Genomic DNA, 17,731 nt, shown 5'->3' on the forward strand with positions numbered 1-17,731 from the left:
TCTGTGGGCTCACTCTAGCAGGTCTGTGTCTGTTTTATATTGGGGGCTCCAGAGCTGGATGCAGCACTCTGCTTGGGGTCTCACAATGGTTTATGGCAGACCCTTTTCTGCCGTATTTTCACAGCAGTGCTAACCCAAAGAATGCCGTGGTTTTTCCTATTGAGTGCTCCCTCTGGTCTCTCTGGGATATTTGAATATAATGCAGCGACAACTGTTTTAAGACTTTCACAAATTTCAAAGCCTGTTCTGTTACTAGGGAAACAGTGAGACCTCTGTGGGGAAATATGGGAATGAGGCAAGAGGTTTATGAGGCAGCATTCAAAGAATGGGTTTAAAGAATAAAATAACCGTGCCACTTGTTCTATGCTTCTGTGTCTGTAGCAAAGCAATCAGCTATTCTGGGAAACACTGGGAAATAAAGTTAACATCCATTTTCACTTCAGTGGTGTGCTATCCTTCAATGAGCACCTGCAAATGGAAAGCAGGTATCTAGCAAAAGTATAGTCCCCTTACAGAGCTTAAATATTTTGCAATGTTTAAAAGTATCAGTTAACAACATGATTCAGGGATATGAACAAGTGAGATGGGAAATTGCTAGAATATAAGTAAAAACATGAAAACTTTTATTTTTGGGACAGCTTCCTAGTATTTTCAATGCCTTGTATGTGCTATTTTATAGCACTGTTCTTTCCTTAGCAAAAACAACATGTAATTTTTTACAATAACAAGCATAAAATGTTGTAGCTCATGCTCCCTGCTGAAGCATCACTAATAAAAATAGAAGAAAAGCACTGGCTCAAAATTCTGCTTTGCCATCCCAACCCCCAGTGGGATTAGGTATTTCTTGTTGTGGGTGGGTATAGTCTAGTATTACTTTGCATTGTGATGGCCTTTTTGGTTTGAGAATAACTTTCACTTCCATTCCCAACAATAAAACTCCAAGGGGAAAAAGTCAGAAGAAGGGATGTGCTGGGAGTAGAAGAGATGTGTGAAAAGTGAACAGCAGTGGAGGTAAAAGAGAGGAAGCAGGGAGTGAGCAGGGAGCTGGCAGGAGAGGGGAGCAGGCAGAGTGTGTTTGCATGGAGAGTTCTCTCCAAGGAGAACTGATGGATCTCCAAGTCAAGTTGAAAAGTTTACCTGGGAAAGGGACTGTAAGAGAAAAGTGGTGGGGAACCCATGCAGAGAAGTGCCTTCAAGGGAAGGTACTGAGAACAAAGTTGGGAATAGCTGCAGGTGGCTGGATGAGGAAAGGAAGTGAATGATCTCCTGGGGTGGGGAGGCGAGCTGAAGCAGCTGGAGAAGGAGCAGCGGGAGCATGGGCAGAGCCACTGCGGGCACAGCAGGTGGCTGTGAGACTGACGGGGAGGCACAGTGAAGGTTCCTCACCCAAGAAGGGCAGTGCCAGACCATGCAGCAGGACCTGGTTTCATACAGTGCATCCTGCCATTCTGCACCAAGCAGAACTTGCTGGGCCTGGAGCACCCCTGCTTCACATCTGCAGTGCTCTGGGCAATGGTGACCTGTCCTCAGGACAATCTTGCTCATGCCAGAGAAATGACAAGGTCATGCTATAGGGAATGCAATGAAAATATCAAACAAAACCCAGCAGTGAAACAGGGAGGATTTAAAGCAAGAATTTAGGTATTAGCTTGGTGATATCCAGAGCTGAGGTTCCACTGTAACCTTCTTGGACTGCCATCTGGCAAGGGACCTTCATCTGTCATCTGTAACATGGAGCAGATGTTACCATCTAAATGTAAGTAATGGGATTTAGATGAGACTTCATCCGAAGTGGAGGGAGCCATCCGCTGCCTGAACAGAAAAGGGAAAAGGCCCCCTCCATGTAAATCCATTACTGAATATCTTTGCTGCTAATGATGTGATTATAATGTCAGAAGGAGAGTGCAGAAAATCTGCTCAGGGTAGGTCTAGACAAAAGTGGAGCTGGGGGTAAAAAAAAAGAAAAAAAACAAAGAAAAATGAAAAGGTGTGTACAGCTGTGTATTAGGACAACAGGAGCCCCTCGTCGTTTTCTCAGAAAAGGAAGCTCAGGAATATGCCCTTTAACAAATACTGGGGTCCTCATATAAATGCATCCCACACCCAACATGGCAAGGAAGGTTAGTCTCCATACATCTGAGTTATTCTTTAGCAGGCTTAAATTGGTATTAATGAGGCAGTAAGAAGGACAGCCTGACTGCTAAGCTGTGCTTCAGCCTGTATCTCAAAGTCACTTGCTGGATGATTTTAGTGGTTTCTTGGTGCTGCTGGAGCCAGGGAGCCAAGGGCAGATGAGTGGCAATTACAGACAGGTGAGGAAGGGATGAGACTTCAACCACTGATGAAGAAGGCAAAACCAGATGGCAGGGAAAGGACTTAGCAAGCCATGAAGGCAAAGACAACGGAAAAAAGAGGAGGGAGCTGGACTGTGCCTTTCTTAGGATGCAGGTTGAGAGGTTGGGGTCACTTGGGAAAAAAGGGTGGTATAACCATATGTACGTCATACCCAGGGAAAGAAGGCAGACAGCAAAGAGGGTAAGGGAACAGGGGTTGAGCACTGAGCCTGACACCAGCAGTAGTGTGATAGAAAGGGACAAGAATAAGAACAGTGAAACGGCCCCTCCCCACCCCAGGTGGCTGTTGTTTCCCTTTCAGGCATTCTGTCCCAATAAGGCATATGTATCAGGGTGATATTTAGGAGAGGCAAGGCTTGTTTCATCCTTAATTAGGCTTTCTGCTACTACACAAGTCTTCGGGCTTATTGAGGACTGGGATACACAGTACTATTCAGTATATTCAATCCACCAGACTGCCATTTTTATACAGCAGTTTGTACAGGTCAGAGCCCTTCATAAACCACCAAATGTCCTGAAAATTTGTCATTAAATTGAATTAAGGGAGAGGTCTTTCTATAGTTCTGATAAAGTGGCTTAAATCAGGTGAAAAAAAGGAGAGGCTCTTGAAGAAACAGGAGTCACACATGATAAATGAAAAAGGAACAAATCACAGGTGCCAGTATTATCTGTCTCAGGACTCCGAGGGAAATGATGGAGCTTGTAACAAAATCACACTGTTCATAAAATTGATTATGAGACTGGAGTGCCATATATCTATGAGTCAACAGCTGAAAACAAAGGGAACATGTTAGAGGATATCTTTAAAATGAAATTACACCTCTGCTCGTGTCATGTTATCTCCACGAGGACTGCCTGAATTCTGCAACCAGTTCCTCCTAAGAATGATTGCCTTTACTTGGAAAGAAAAGGCAAGACGGTATTTGTATAATATGCTTTGAGAAAGAATTTTGCAGTCCTGCAGTTGTGTGGCCGTGTTCCTCTCCAGCAGCAATGCTGAATTTGAACAGGAGAGGGCATTCATGACCAAGCATCTGAGTGTGCTGAGTGTTCTCTGTTTCTTAGAGGGAAGACATTTGAAAACGGTATTTTTTTTTTTAAATGATTAATAAAGGCTTATCATCCAAAAATAAATCTTCTCTAGACATCATGTACCAAAAGGAGTATAAATAATTACAAATTAAAACCTGTCTAGTAAATGAATGTTTGAGGTGCCCTTAAGCAGCACTATCCCAAATGCAGACAAAACCCCTGAAAAATCCGGAGGGTTTGAACAGCATGCTAATCTTTTCCGTAGCCTCTTCTCTAAAACTCTTGTGAGCTCTTAAACAGACTACAGTGGGGAGAGCTGGACTGGAAGCTGAACCAAGATTCATGAAACCTTATTGCTCTTCCTGGCTGCCATTGTGAGCTTGGACAAGATATTTCGTGGGTCTGTGCCTCAGTTTCTTCTCTTAAAAGTGGGAGTAAATCTTAAAAACTTCCATAAGCATGAAAATGACTACAGGGTTGTACTTTATACTGCAGGACACAGATAGTAGGTTAAGCTCACCATATCAAAGCTAGCCAGTCAGTATGAGTAATGCTAGTCACAGATATTTTAATATTTTCCCCCTTGTTCAGAAATGACTGAATTTTTTTCTGTGCATACCAGGCTTTCTCACACTGTTCAGCTGACAGTACTTGGATGAAAAGACACCTTCCCTAGGAATTTATAGAAGAAATTATATAAAGTGTGCTGCTAGGCCGCAGATGAAAATAGGAGTGTCTTGGTTAGGAGGAAGTGCCCTCTGAAACCTCCCTGTTCAGCTTGGAAAGTCACATTCCCATTCCCAGTTTCTCCTTTATCCCCAGTGATATCTGTGTACTATAAGTAGGTTTATCTGCTGTCCCAGCATGAAGGGAGCTGACCCGTTGACCTGATGACAGGCCCTTTGTTACTCACAATACAAAGGGTATAATTTAGAACAGATGGAGGATGCCCACACTGCCCTGTGGGAATGCAAACACAGAGACATGCTGGCCACTTCAAGTGCAGGTAAGGATAATTTGCTTTGGTCTGCAAATTTTCCCGTGGACACAGGCAAAGTCGCCTGACCACTGTCTGAGGCAGCTGAGTAGTCCTTTGGTATCAAGCTCCCCAGCTCTCCTTCTTTTTGAAGTTAGGCACACAAACTGTTGTGATTCCAAGGCACTTTGTAATCCCTAGATAAACAAAAAGAGGTAGAAATAATTTATAAATCTTCTTTCTTCCACGTTTCTAGAAGCCCTGTACTGGCAAGGTGATGGCTCTGTGTCAGGTCTGGCTGCCTGATGAGGAAGTGGCGTCCAGCTGCACAATCCCCATCTGCGACCTTCAGAGCCCAGCAAGATCCTCAAGGCTGCAGCTCCTTCCTGCTATCTTTGCTAACACGACAGGAAAAAACAGTCAGAAGAAGAATAAGGACACTTTTGGTATGCACTATCCCAGGCAGTTTCAAATGAGCACTGTGCTTTAAAAAAAAAATGGTTTATTATTTAAATTATTCTGTAAGCCAAGCAATATGGCTTGCGTTTTCCTCACGATGATGGAGGGCATACAGAACAGCTGAATATGCAACTGCTGTTTAATTCAAGACTTAAGGAGTGTCATGAAACATATTTTCTTGCAGAGAAAAATTACTTCAATAGCAAATTGCATTTGTCTCACTTGTGAAAATGCAGTTTATTAAGGATGTTGCTTCTTCTATTTTGTAGGTGTTAGCCTGGCTATTTAATTAAGGGTCTGACAGCATTTCATTAAAATATTTTCATTTTTCAGGATGTGTAAGCCTTAAAAATTAAAGCTTAATGGGTGAGTCTCCTTTTCACAAGCCAAATAGCACTGTAATGACAAAGCTACCTAAAAAATGAAAAAGAAAGGAAAAAGAAAGGAAAATGAGATTATGTTTCTAGGTTCTTAGAACCCTCAGGGCAACACTGACCGAAGGTGCATAAAGACCTAAGTATATATGGGAGTACATATAGGAGATTAATGAGCATTTTTCCAGATTAGTAACTGCTAAATTGGTAGATCTCTGTATTAACATATGAACAGATTGCTGCAAATGTAAGCAATAATTGAGTAGTTGTACCAGATTGCTGCTGCTTAACTGCAATGCTTAGCTTCAGCTATCTCCGTTTAGGAAATAATCACGACTTCAGGGTTTATTAGAGCAAAATGATACGCTTCTGTAGCCAGCTTTCCTAGGCGCACGCCCGCACCACGGGGACAACTGAGGCTCTCCAGATGAACCCTGTGCTCACAAGGTGATGCTCCGGGCTGGAGCTTGGAGCCCAGACTGGGCAGTGGCGGGTCACTCTTAGTTTTAGGGTCTGGGTTTAGCAGCATGTGCTCCAGAACGCCCAAGGTTTTCGGGGGTGCGGGGGGACAGGAGCCCGGCAGGGCCGGCGGGGCAGGGCCGGGCGGGGCCGGCTGCATCCCCCTGCCAACGGCGCCTTAAAGGCGGGCGGGGCTGAGGCGGCGGCCGCCGCTGCCATGGCTCACGGCAGCCCCGTGGTGAGGGGCAGGGCCGGGCCGGGCTGGGCTGGGCTGGGCTGGGCTGGGCTGGGCTGGGCTGGCGGGGTCTGGTCGCCCCTCCCTTCGGGCCACAGGGATGAGGATGAGGAGCTCGCCTCCCGCGCCCGGCCCGGGGAGGAGCCGCCGCCGTTCCCTGGCGCGGGAAGCCCAGGGACGACTTCGAAAGCCTTTTTTTTTTTTTAAAATTTTTAAAAATTTTTCTGTTGAAAACGAGAGTTTGTGGGCAAAAGTGTTGTGGCAGGGATTGGCAGTGGGTAGCTCCAGGGTGCCAGGAACGCTGTGCCAGCTCGGCAGTGCTAGGGAGCGAGGCGGCGGCCTTTATCCCTTTATCCCATGGCAAGTTTAGTCCACTGCTGCCTCTCCTTGCCCGGAGCTTCAGGTGCTCCCTCAGGGGACAGAAATCCCACGGGAGCCTTGGAGGCTTTGCTGGATTGGGATATGGATAAGCCATTCCTGCCACTGCACACAAATGAAACGGGAGTTTGACAGTTCCTGCTATGCATGGCCGGGCTCTGGTGAAGGAGTGCCTGTGTGTAAAGGGATTAAGCTGGAGTACAATAATGTCTGTGCTGTAACCATTTTTCTCTAATTTGCAAGCATGTGGTGTTTGAATTTTACTGTTGCTGGGTGCAGTTTTTGCATAGCATAATAAATATTTGTACTCACTGTAGCTTGGCAATCCTGGGGAGATGAATAGGCCCGTTGAAAGATTTACATTCAGATTCTCTTTTGGATTAGCAGTGAAGGCAGAGCATTTGACATATGGGCTGATCAGCAGCTTTTAGTGTAGTGGTACAAGAGGAAACTTTTCCCTCCTCATCTTCCTAGTATCCTGAAAAAGTGCTGGAGGAGTCTTTGGAGGTTGATAATCCCTAATAAGAAATTATACATGAGTATGGTTGTTTTAAAGTAGTGTTGGTTGCTTTTTCCAGAGAATGTAATGTGTTACTTCTTAATATCTTCTTTACTTTGAAAAGAAATTGTTTATCATCTACACTTTAGAACAACTTTGGAGCAGTAAAATATTAATTTGATGTTTAAAAAAATTAAATTATTAATCCAGAGTCTTGTAAGGTTTCCTGAAATAGCTTCATTTTCCACCTTGTGTAGGCTATTCTGGTGGTAATGATAGTCAAGATTAATAAGCTTTAAATTGCTAAAATCTCATTATCTTACATTTGCATTGGAGTGTAGGAATCTTGAAGCTCATGTGGATCTGCTGTCCACATCAGACTGGAGGATTAGGATTTAATCATTGACATGGGCAGAAGAAGGAATAAAATGTTCTGTTGGCGTCCTATTGTATTATAAGATGAATGATCTGTATTGATAAAAGTAGTGTTAAAATTTCCACAGGAAATATACAGAATCAGACTGTTTCCACAAAGAATAAATAAATAAATAAAGCTCTATTATTTTTTTGCCAGTTCCTTACATTCTGCTTCAGATGGAACTGGCACAGCTTATTTTTAATATCTTGTATTATTGGTTGGTCTCTAAGCTAGCAGCAATGATTCTAGAATGATAGACGTGCCTGTTTGAAAATACAGCACGGCAATGGTTTTTGAATGTTTCCAGGATTTTCTTAAGCACTTACCGAATTATTGGTAGCCTAAGAAATAATTTGAGGCTCAAATCCAGTACTTTTTTAGGGATGTAGGTTTAAAAGAATGAGTGTACTTGCAGACCTTTGCATTTGACATTCTGTTTGTTAAACTGATCTGTTCATGCTGTTCAGTTTGTAACAGCAGTTTAGGAAGCGAGATTAGACTTTGTGCTACCTTTTTAAATGACTTAATGCTCATCTTCACTTGAAAATACCTATTTTTCTTTTGTAATGTAGCCTGAACTATACAAGTCCATTATTGAAGATGTGATTGAAGGTGTGCGGGAACTCTTTGCAGAGGAGGGTGTAGATGAGCAGGTTCTGAAAGACTTGAAGCAGGTTTGTTGGGTTCCCTTGTATTAATAGCAGTTGTGTTTGTGTGGTTTTTTTTCTTTTGAGATGATGGACCTGTCCATTTCTTTGCCCTCCAAAACATGCAAACTTTTGCACTTGGAGTTACAAGTGTCCTGTGAGTGATGTGTGGGCTGCTGGGAGCTGAAATTGGTTAGTTATTGCTACCCTGTTTGTTGGATAGAATCAGTCAACTTATTCTTGAAAAGCTGGGAATTATCTTTTTGGATGCAGTTTGTTTTTAAAGCTGATATTTGTTGACCTTAGTAATAATCTTCCTGCAGCTTTGGGAAACGAAGGTGACACAGTCTAAAGCAATAGAAGGCTTCTTCAAACATAGCTACTGTTCTCCGCAGTTCAGCCTGCAGCTGCCACACAGTTCTCACAGCGTTTTGCAGACTTCAGCAGGTCAGATGTTGTTGGACACAATGGATGCAATTTAAGAATTTCTCAGTGATTCGGGGGTATTTTTGGAAGACTTGAAATAATCTTGGTTTGTGATGTATTGTGATGTGCTTACGTATGTATCTAGTTTGATGTGGAACAGTAATTATTTGTAAGCAGAATTTGAAAAATAAATGATGAATTAAACTTTATAAATAATAAACTAATAGAATTCTGTCTACATGCTCTTGATCAGCTGCTCGTTTCCAGTAGCAAAACATGCAGAGAATTTAGGCTTCTTGTCGGCAGTCCAATAGTGTAGCCCTTCAGCTGCAGATTTACCTGCAGGGTTAAGCCCCTGCTTCCCCTTTTGATGGCTGTCCTGATGTGTGCAGAGGTTGTATGGCTCGTTTGTGCCATGCAGCTCTGCTGTCAGGTTGGGGTTTAATCTGGTTCTCAAATTGTTAAAATGTAATCCCTTGCTCAAACAGAAGAGAGGAAGCTTTCTAGTTTTTCTTTCAGTCAGTTTTTCTAAAAGCAGCATTCCTGTTGCAGAGAAGTACTTGACTTTCACACAGCCTCTGACATCAGGACCTGCTCTTCTCAATCAAGTCCAGCTGACCACTGTGGTATTGTTGTGGTAGAGTGTAGTGCTCAGCCGAGACTTATCCCAAAGTGAGAGGCTGTTAGGACCTTTGCCCATAAAGGACAAAATCCATATGAGATGATATAATGAAAATCTGTGCTGTAGTGTATTTCAAACTTGGGCAGGCATTCTTTATCTGTGGATCTGTGGGGTTTTAAAATTTTTTTTTCCTTCCTTTTTGTGTTTGGTTTTTTATTTATTTTTTTTTTAAAGTCCTCATAGTTAAATGAACTGTTTTTGGAGGCAGGTGTTTTATTTGTTCCATGTAACTAAAGGGAATAAACTTTTGTGTTTGCAGGCTATTGGAGGTTTTATATTTAATGAGCATTACCTTCTTACCCTTAAGGTTTTTAAAGGGCAATACTAAGGCAAAGTAATCTGTTGAGGCGAGTAAATATATCTATTTGTTTTTAAAAAGGGGATTTGAATTGCCCTGTGGCTAGAGGTTTTTAAAGTAGTTAGGGATACCTAAATTGTTTGCTTGCAAAGGCCCAGGAAAATTTTCCCTTTGCCCTTTTCTCTCCCATGGAAGTCAATATTGAGTGCTTATCGTAGTGTTCCTACTTTTAGCATCAGTGGATTTCCTCTGCTGCAAAAAAGTGCTTGCATGTTTTCCTCAAGTTGACAAGACAATACTCATGCTCACTAATGAGTATGACCTGAAGTTAGATTGCTTTACTTTCACCCATGTTTGTTTCAATTGCTGTTAATTATTGAAAGGTTACTGTACCCCAGAAATTAATGTCTTTTGTAAAGTGGTTTTTTTTGGTTTTTTTATAGCTTCTTTTGTCATCCAAACTGGCGGACGTTTTCAGCATTTCTCAGCAGCAAAACTGGTATGTAGCTGTAGTGATGTTTTACTTCGATTTTGATTATGTTGAACTCCTAAATTTTTAAAATTGTTTGCCAATTATTAATAAACTTCAAGAGGGAGAGTTGTAACACTGCTGCTTCTGTTGGAGCAGTGAAAAAGGATGGGATGTACCAGCTGCTTCTGCAAGAAGTGAAGCCAGAAGCATGTTGGAAGACACAGCTGCATGTGTTTAGCCCATAGGATGAAAGTGTAGTGGAAATGCACACCTACATATACTTTTTTATAAAAGAGAAATATTACTGGTTGTTAAAATAGTGCATGGCTGAGAAATACTACCACTAGTGAAGCTGGGAGCAGCTTTGTCTTTGAGGTGTAGAAATCATCCAGAAGGAAAATGAATATTTTTGTAGTTGACAAGTTCTGAAGTCTGGGCATGGCAAAATTTCTTTGGGGAGCAGCCACTAATTGCCAGAGCTTGATGAACTTACTGAGTGCCTCTTGAGCCTCAAGCTAACTAGCTTGTCAAGTTGAAATATAATATTGGGAAGGTGTTTGTGCAATATGTGAGTTTCCTGATTTAAACTTTGGATTTCCTCAGAACAGCTAGTTTGAAAGGGAGCTGTAAATCCAACTCTTTGTTTCCCAGGAGGAAAAGAGAACATGAATAGACTTCATAGGCCTAGGAAAGAAGCCTGTGCTGTGTGGAGTAATGCATAAACTTAGGTAAAAGTGACTGAGTAGAAAAATACCCTTCTGGATGGTGGGTGCATTGAGGGGATATGGAAAATGTTGCCTTAGCAAAAAGGGAGTCTGATAGTTGGAAAGTAGGAAACGCTTGGGGCAAGTCGTTACTCTGTCAGTGCAGAATACTCTCCATCTGTCTAAATCTCAAAAGCATGATGCAGCTTTCCAGTGAAGATGACCACAGAGAGGCCCTCTGTGTTTCACACGGATATTCCAGGTGTGGCACTCAGTGCCTTGTTCCTGCCTAAACCCAGCTCTTGTGTTCCAGGGGCCCCCACGAGTGGGTGTCACTCTTGCTCTCCCTTCGTGTGTTGCTTATCCTTTACAGATGCCAGCTGGAGTGATGCTGCAGCCAGCACCAGGTAAGGGTAACGAGGAGATGTCAAGTCTTACAGTGGTCTGGGGATGTTGAAAGGCAGTTCCAGGGACAGTCGATGAAATAGATGAGAAGTTGAAGTGAGTAGAGCCAGTTACCCTCCTCTTCCTTTGTACTTTGTGTTTGCAGTGGCTGTGTGGGGGAAGAAACTGCACTGATTAGTTGGTGTGTCAGTTTTACAACTTGTTACAAGTGTTTTCCTTTGTCAGCCCAGACACAGGTATCTCCTTCTCCCTGTCTCTCTGGGACAATCTATGTTCTAAAAAACCCGAAGGCACGCTGGTGCTTCGGAGACAAATTGATTTCTTATTAAAATAAAATCCAACTATCCATTAACCTTTTTGATCCCATTCTTTTGCTGGTAAAACTGCCTGCACTGCTTGTACAAAAATGTGCTTGTACTGCTTAGGTGTAATCAGTAGAAGGCTTAGTTCAGTCATTGACTCTTCCCTCAAACAGCTGTTCTCTGGTGAAAACTGATGTCTCTAGTTATCTGTTTCAGGTGTTATTCCTGATGTTATGAGACCTATAGACCGGTACCAGTGACTCTGTCTGTGTGAGCACGTGTGTGGGGAGAGGAAAAATCAAATGAAATTTGGAACTTGGCTCTGGCATCTCAGTTCTAACCCTGATAATAATAACTTTAAGCATTCAGTATTTGGAGTGGTTCTCTTAAGAAAAGATATATAAATTAGGAATTGTTTGGGTTTTTTAAACTAAAATAGGCAGTTTTTTTACAGAGGATACTTAAAGGTCCATAAAGGAATGAGCTCTCCCTGCAGCTATGGACTAGTTTCATCTTGTATTCCTTAGTTTCTGAAATGACATGGAAAAATTTCAAACCAGCGTATTTATTTATTTATTAATTTTAAATCCAGTATGTAGTTAAATTATTGAACTTACTGTCAGAGGGTACTGTGTAGGCCAAACCAAAAAAGAGGTATTAAACATGATGGACTGGATGGAAGCCATGATTCAAAAAACTTCTGAATACCTGATTTTCAAGGGCTGGAATTGTGCCTGAGGAAAGTTTTGCTTTGTAAATGTGCTTTTTCCTATAGTTTGCCTGAGTGTTTGCTGTTGATTTTAGTGGGGACAGGTCAGTGGCCCAGATGTACCTGTAGTTTCACCTGCTGAAGCAGTTTTTAACTCTTCTCTCTGCAGGGCAGTTTTACAACGTGAATGTGCCTGTTGTGGTTACACAGGCCTCAGGAGATGGAAGCATTCTCCACTACCCCGTGCAGCAGGTGTTTCATCCCCTTGGACAAACTTCAGTTCTGCAGGCCAGCATTGCCAGTGTCGCACAGGTGAATGCATCTGCTGCCCATGCAGCTGGTGAAACACTGCAGCCCCAGGAGACTGCTGTCCAACAGGCTGCGCTGTATAAACCAAACTTCATGGAAAAGCAGCACCTGGAGAACTCTGCTACCTTGGTCCAGCAGCCTTCTGCAAGTCTGCAGGAATTTGAAATTAATGCAGTGTTGAATCAGTGTAGTGAATTCGCAGAAAAATCCCAGCAAGACAACCTTCACACAGCTGTGTTTACTCCAGAATGCTCTGAAGGACTTTTTGTTGATGAATCCTTGGCAAGCAGCTCAAGCAGTGTCCTGCTGGATATGGAGGGGCAGCTGGACATGGAGCATCCGGATCTGCTGCAGCAGCAGGTGCCTGATGATATCATTGACCTGATTATTGCAGGGGAAAGTTTGGATGAAAATGCATTTCTAAGGGATCAGGGCAGCATCGCTTCCTCTGACAAGGTAAGGCCATTTGTTTCTCAGCTAACAAAAATACATCTGTTAGAGGTGGTGGTTTGAATACATCTCTAAGTGACAACTAGCACCTCTAAATGAGAAGAATAAAAATTATTTCATGGCTCATTCTTAAGCTTGTTTAGTATAGCAGTAGCTGACTGCTTGTTTTTACATTGAGAATTTGTCAAAACTACTGCTAACATACTGTGATGAGAATATCAATTTAAAAATATTGGAAGTGTAATAGATAAAATGTATTAGACTTATTGATTATTTTTGAGAATCATAGGGATTTTTCGTGATTAAGCAGACATGAAAGACTCCTTGTGAACTTCCATATCATTCTGACACTGACCTGCATATGGATACTGGTCAGTTGTGGGCAAAGTGCTTTTGCAGGATCAGCTGGGATTAATTTTAAGTTGTAATGTGCAAATTAAGGTTGTATTGAGAATGCATTCAGGATGAAAAGTCAAATTTGATAAGTGAAAAATCTCCTTGAAGAAAATGTGTTTTTTTGGGGGAAGAATCCTGGACAAACTAGAACTCAGCTAGAGCTGTGTGGGAAACTTGAATGATTTTAATTAACAAGCCGCTTTCCTGACCTCATCTAATTTTAGTTCCAGAAATTATTTGCAGATGTTTGAAGTTCAGGCTGGCTCGCTGACTTTGAGTTGTAGTGCTCATATGTGATTGAGGCAAATTTATTAAATGCAAATTTAATGACAGTAATGCCAAATGTCTGTAAATAGAAAGCATGTTATGTTGCTCATCCGAACTCCGATGGCAGCATGATGAGGACTGTCTGAGTGAGAATGGAAGGTCAAAACAAAGTGTTATTTTCTTGAACTAGAAAGTGTATGTGGATGGGAATTAAGTGCTACAATAAAGATTTAATGAGAAACTGAAGATGGCTGAAACCCTAAAGCCCTTTTATGCTCCTGTGAATACTCTGTTTAGGAATTCTAGCACTTTTATGAACAGTAACTTGAAGTACTGAAATATTTACTGTCTCTCCCAGCTTTTTATATCTTATTTAAACAAAGCATTTTGAATGAGTTGAGGGAGAGGGATCAGTTCATCTTGACTTTTATTTCAAAAATGAAAAATCCTATTTTTGGGGGTAGAGGAGTAGCTTGTTCCTTTTTTTTATGGGAGGTTTTTTTACAATAGAAATTCTAAAGGCACACTTGATTGCCTTTGTTTTAGAGTTTTTTGAGTACAAGAGTGTTTGGAGAAAAGTCTAAGAATTTTTTTTTTCTGTATTGCTGAGGAATATTTGACCTGGGTTCCATTTAAGTTAGGTGCAACACAATGTTTGCAAATGTACTCAGGGCTTTCATGTAGGACCTGAAGCTCTCATTTTAGTGCCCCTAGCTTGTTGGTTTATTAAACAAAAATCTCAGGCTTTGTGCTGAACATGGCTTCCATTATGGTGTTAATTCACAAGCTGTCCCTGGTCTCTGTCATTCCTGTCACATGGAATCCATGGAGCAGACAGGATCTGATCTACTGCTGGAGAAGGATCTCTGCAGTGACATTGAAGGCATAAGTCAGCTCGATGGCACTGGGGATGTTTCTTCCAAGGAACAAATACCACATACAAAAGATAAAGAAGAGAATGAATTCATTGGTTTTATTGATTCAGAGGATCTAAGAGTTCTGGATGATGAGGAAGACTATGATGAAGAATGTGACAGTTCTTCAAACATGGAGTCCAGCTGCAGTGATGGGGACAATGAAGACCTCCAAATAGATATAGTTGAGGAGGTAATTTACTTTTAAGCCTTTAGAAGTACATAACAACATTAGATCTCTCCTGACTGTTGAATTGTTGGACCTAGAACACTTCCTGGTTAGTTTAATGCAGAGCATGGACAGTGAAGTTACAAACATCTGGAGATGGGAGGTACTGCAGGGAAATTACTCCAAAGCTCATTATGAGGAGTGTGGACAAATGAAAGAACTGTTGGAAAGTAATTTGTTTATTGGATGAATTAATGATCAGAATTAAAGTTTTATTGTAAAATCCTGGCCTTAGTGGAATGGAGTTCCACTTTTTACTTATTATTTAAAGATTTAAATTTAAATAAGATTTATTTAAATAAGATCAGGATACAAATCTAGGTTTTCTTTCCTTCTGAAGGACCACAGGGAATTAGACAGAGATGTGATACAAGAACCCTGTTCTCTGTCTAATCCCCTGTGTTTCCTAGGTTTTCCTTTTTCTTAAAGATATGCAATTTTGTATCCTATGGGTTTGTTCACAAGAGAATCAACTCATAGCATTTGGACTTCATATAAATAAATACAAGTTGATCAGTATTTCATTTACTGGGATCTGCTTTATCAGTTAGCAGTCTTACTTTTTTTGACCTGTGTTTTTGTTTAGGGTGTTTTGGGTTTTGAGAATGCAAACTCATAACTAAAAGGTACTTGTAAATGAGGTTGGTGCAATGTGGTCTTCACAGCCTCTAGATCTTGATTTTTGCAATGGTGACTTTATTGTTCTGGGTGTGTTTAATTCCAAGAACATTCAATGCCATTCTGAAAGAGTGTATAAAACAGAATTTTAATCTCTAGGACCCCTTAAACTCTGGTGATGATGTCAGTGAACAGGACATTGCAGACTTGTTTGACACCGATAATGTGATCGTTTGTCAGTATGAAAAGGTACAGTAATATACTTTGTTCTTTAATCATACTAAATCTTTTCAGCAAATCTGTGCTGGCTCTACTGTCAGTGCCTTTTAAAGAAACTCTAATGCTGTAATAGAGCCTTTAAATGATATGTTTAGCTGACAATAGTCTGAAGACTTTCCTGCTGTTTTCTGAAAAGAGGATAATCATAATGGCCTATTAAAGGAAAAGGGAACAAGAAGTCTTGCAAAATTATGTTTAGTAAAGGTGCAAAAGTTTGTCTATTTCCTTAACTCTTAAGTAAGATCAACATCTCCATGGATGTATGTAGGCATGTCCAACCATGAATTAAGGCTTTTAAAATTGATAACAGAAAGAGGAGTGTGTGTACTTTCTTTTACTTTATTTTTTTGTCTTTGAAGTGCTTAGTGAGAGATTTTGATACCAGAATTTTGTTGTGTCTGAAAAACAAAGTAGTTGTTAAGTGCCATTTTGTCCTCCTTCATTTTAGTGTTTAAAATTCAACTCATTTTGAACTCCTGAAGATCAAATTAAGTCCTTTTAGCAATGGTATGGTTTTGGATGCTTATATGTCATAATTTAAAAGATTAAAAAAGTGCATATTTTATTTTAAAGCAAATATGGAAAAACATGGCTGTAGTTTGTTTAAGACTGTGCCTTGATTTTTTTTTTAAATATTCTTTCAAAAGTGACTAGTGATAACTTTTTGTGTCTAACTAGGCCTGCCTTAATGGTTGTCTGTGGTTCAGGAAACAGGTGCTAAGAAAATTGTCTTTATTAACCTGTGAAAGATGAGTGTTCCTGAAACCAGTTATTTTGGGAAGTTATAGGGATATGTGTAGAAAATGCCTCTGAAATGAAGCCATTGGTGTCTGTATTGTATAGAAAGGTACCCCAAGTTTTGAAGCTTCAGAACTCAGATGTTACAGATGCTATAGGTAGTGCATGCTGTTATCTAGAGCAAGTTTTGCCTGAAATAAGCTGAAAAATTGCTTGAAAATCTGAAAGAAACTACTAGGAAGGTCAGCACTGGACATGTCTTGTAGGAAATTTAGTATCAGATGTAATTAGAAATTGATAGTTACAGAGGCTGCAGAAAGATGTTGGTAACTTTCCCCTTTCCAATACAGATTTAATAAAACATGTAGGCCCCATAGAAAGTAGGTAAAAACAGTTATCTCTTAAATTACCTTTAAGACAATATTGCTGGTAAAATTGCTGTCCTGTTTCATTCCTTTCTGGGACTGAAAATAGACTGATGCTGAAAATACAAGGAGTTTTCTAGAGATAGTTAAAATTCCTCCTTTTAGTATCAAACAAAACTTTCAGCAGTATGGATCTTTTTGCAGGCCTTTAAAAAGAAACAGAATATGCAAATTCTTCTGCTTTTAAGACAAGTTTTTATGCTTTTAGCCTGTTCCTCACACTTCTAGGCATGCAACACTGCTTTGCCATGTGAAAAGGAAAACATTGCATTTCAGTTAAGCTACACTGGTTTGCAAGGTGTGCTGTGTTTTGGGATTGCCCCATTACTGTTGTCTTGTCCTGCTGGTGTTGAGCTGTATAGATAACAATTTTTGGGGGGGAAAGTTGTGGGAGAGGAGAGTGGGACAGGATGGGATAAGATTCAGGAGGTTTCTGTCTTGAGAGGGCAGGGAGTTCTTTATAAACAATTGAAATATACTGCTTTCATTGAATATTTTGGACTGTAAGGATTTTAAAATCAAAACCAGGTGTGTAAAACAGGTTGTGCTGAAGTCTTAATTTTTTTTTTATGTTTAAGAAAAATGGTGTAATGTATATTTGTGGTGGCGTTGATTTTGATTATTATTTTTCATCAGATACATCGAACTAAGAACAAATGGAAGTTCTACTTAAAAGATGGAGTGATGTCCATTGGGGGTAAAGACCATGTATTTTCAAAAGCCACTGGAGATGCAGAGTGGTGAAACCTCACTCCTGTATGTCCTTGAAGACTGTGGCATTATTTCCTTATAAGACTTCTGTGAAACAACTGGACTTTCTATTGTTGTTTCAGAAAAAAATCTCCCAAAAAACCCCCCAAACAACAAAGCTGTGGCAAAAAATACGCAAAATCGGTGTTGTTAATTTGTGTTGTTAATCTGTTTAGTTTGCAAATGAAACAACTGTATTGTTAGCTCCTCAGCTGTCTTTGCTGTTTTTTTCTGATTATTTCATTATTTTTCCAACCAAGAAACATCATTGGAATGAATAGCTTTAAAGCTTGAAATGTTGTGTCTGTTTGTAATTCAAGACAGTAAAGAAATAGTTAGTAATTAATAAAGAAATACTTAGTGATTATAATTAAATAAATTTTAGTTCTGTTGGTTTTCTTTCCAATTCTTAAAATCTGAGGTATGACTTGAAATATAAATTTACAACAGTATTTCTTATAAAAGAATTACTGTTGTGTAATTCTTTTCAAAGACTGTTGAGCTAAAAAAAAAAGCAATTATCTGTG

General features: G+C 40.4%; 1 protein-coding gene across 1 annotated transcript in view; it reads left to right on the forward strand.

The window, feature by feature from the left end:
• The window catches only part of STON1 (stonin 1), a 43,685-nt gene extending 26,076 nt beyond the window's left edge, over positions 1-17,609 (forward strand). The window contains exons 4-11 of the mRNA XM_010393537.4: positions 7,757-7,858; positions 8,155-8,278; positions 9,681-9,736; positions 10,727-10,820; positions 11,999-12,594; positions 14,086-14,358; positions 15,172-15,261; positions 17,091-17,609. Coding sequence (XP_010391839.1) covers positions 7,757-7,858; positions 8,155-8,278; positions 9,681-9,736; positions 10,727-10,820; positions 11,999-12,594; positions 14,086-14,358; positions 15,172-15,261; positions 17,091-17,198 — 1,443 coding nt within the window. The 3' untranslated portion in view covers positions 17,199-17,609. The remainder of the gene's footprint in view (positions 1-7,756; positions 7,859-8,154; positions 8,279-9,680; positions 9,737-10,726; positions 10,821-11,998; positions 12,595-14,085; positions 14,359-15,171; positions 15,262-17,090) is intronic.
• The last annotated feature ends 122 nt before the right edge of the window (positions 17,610-17,731 follow it).

The sequence above is a fragment of the Corvus cornix genome, chromosome 3, assembly GCF_000738735.6.
Source record: "Corvus cornix cornix isolate S_Up_H32 chromosome 3, ASM73873v5, whole genome shotgun sequence".
NCBI lineage: Eukaryota > Metazoa > Chordata > Aves > Passeriformes > Corvidae > Corvus > Corvus cornix.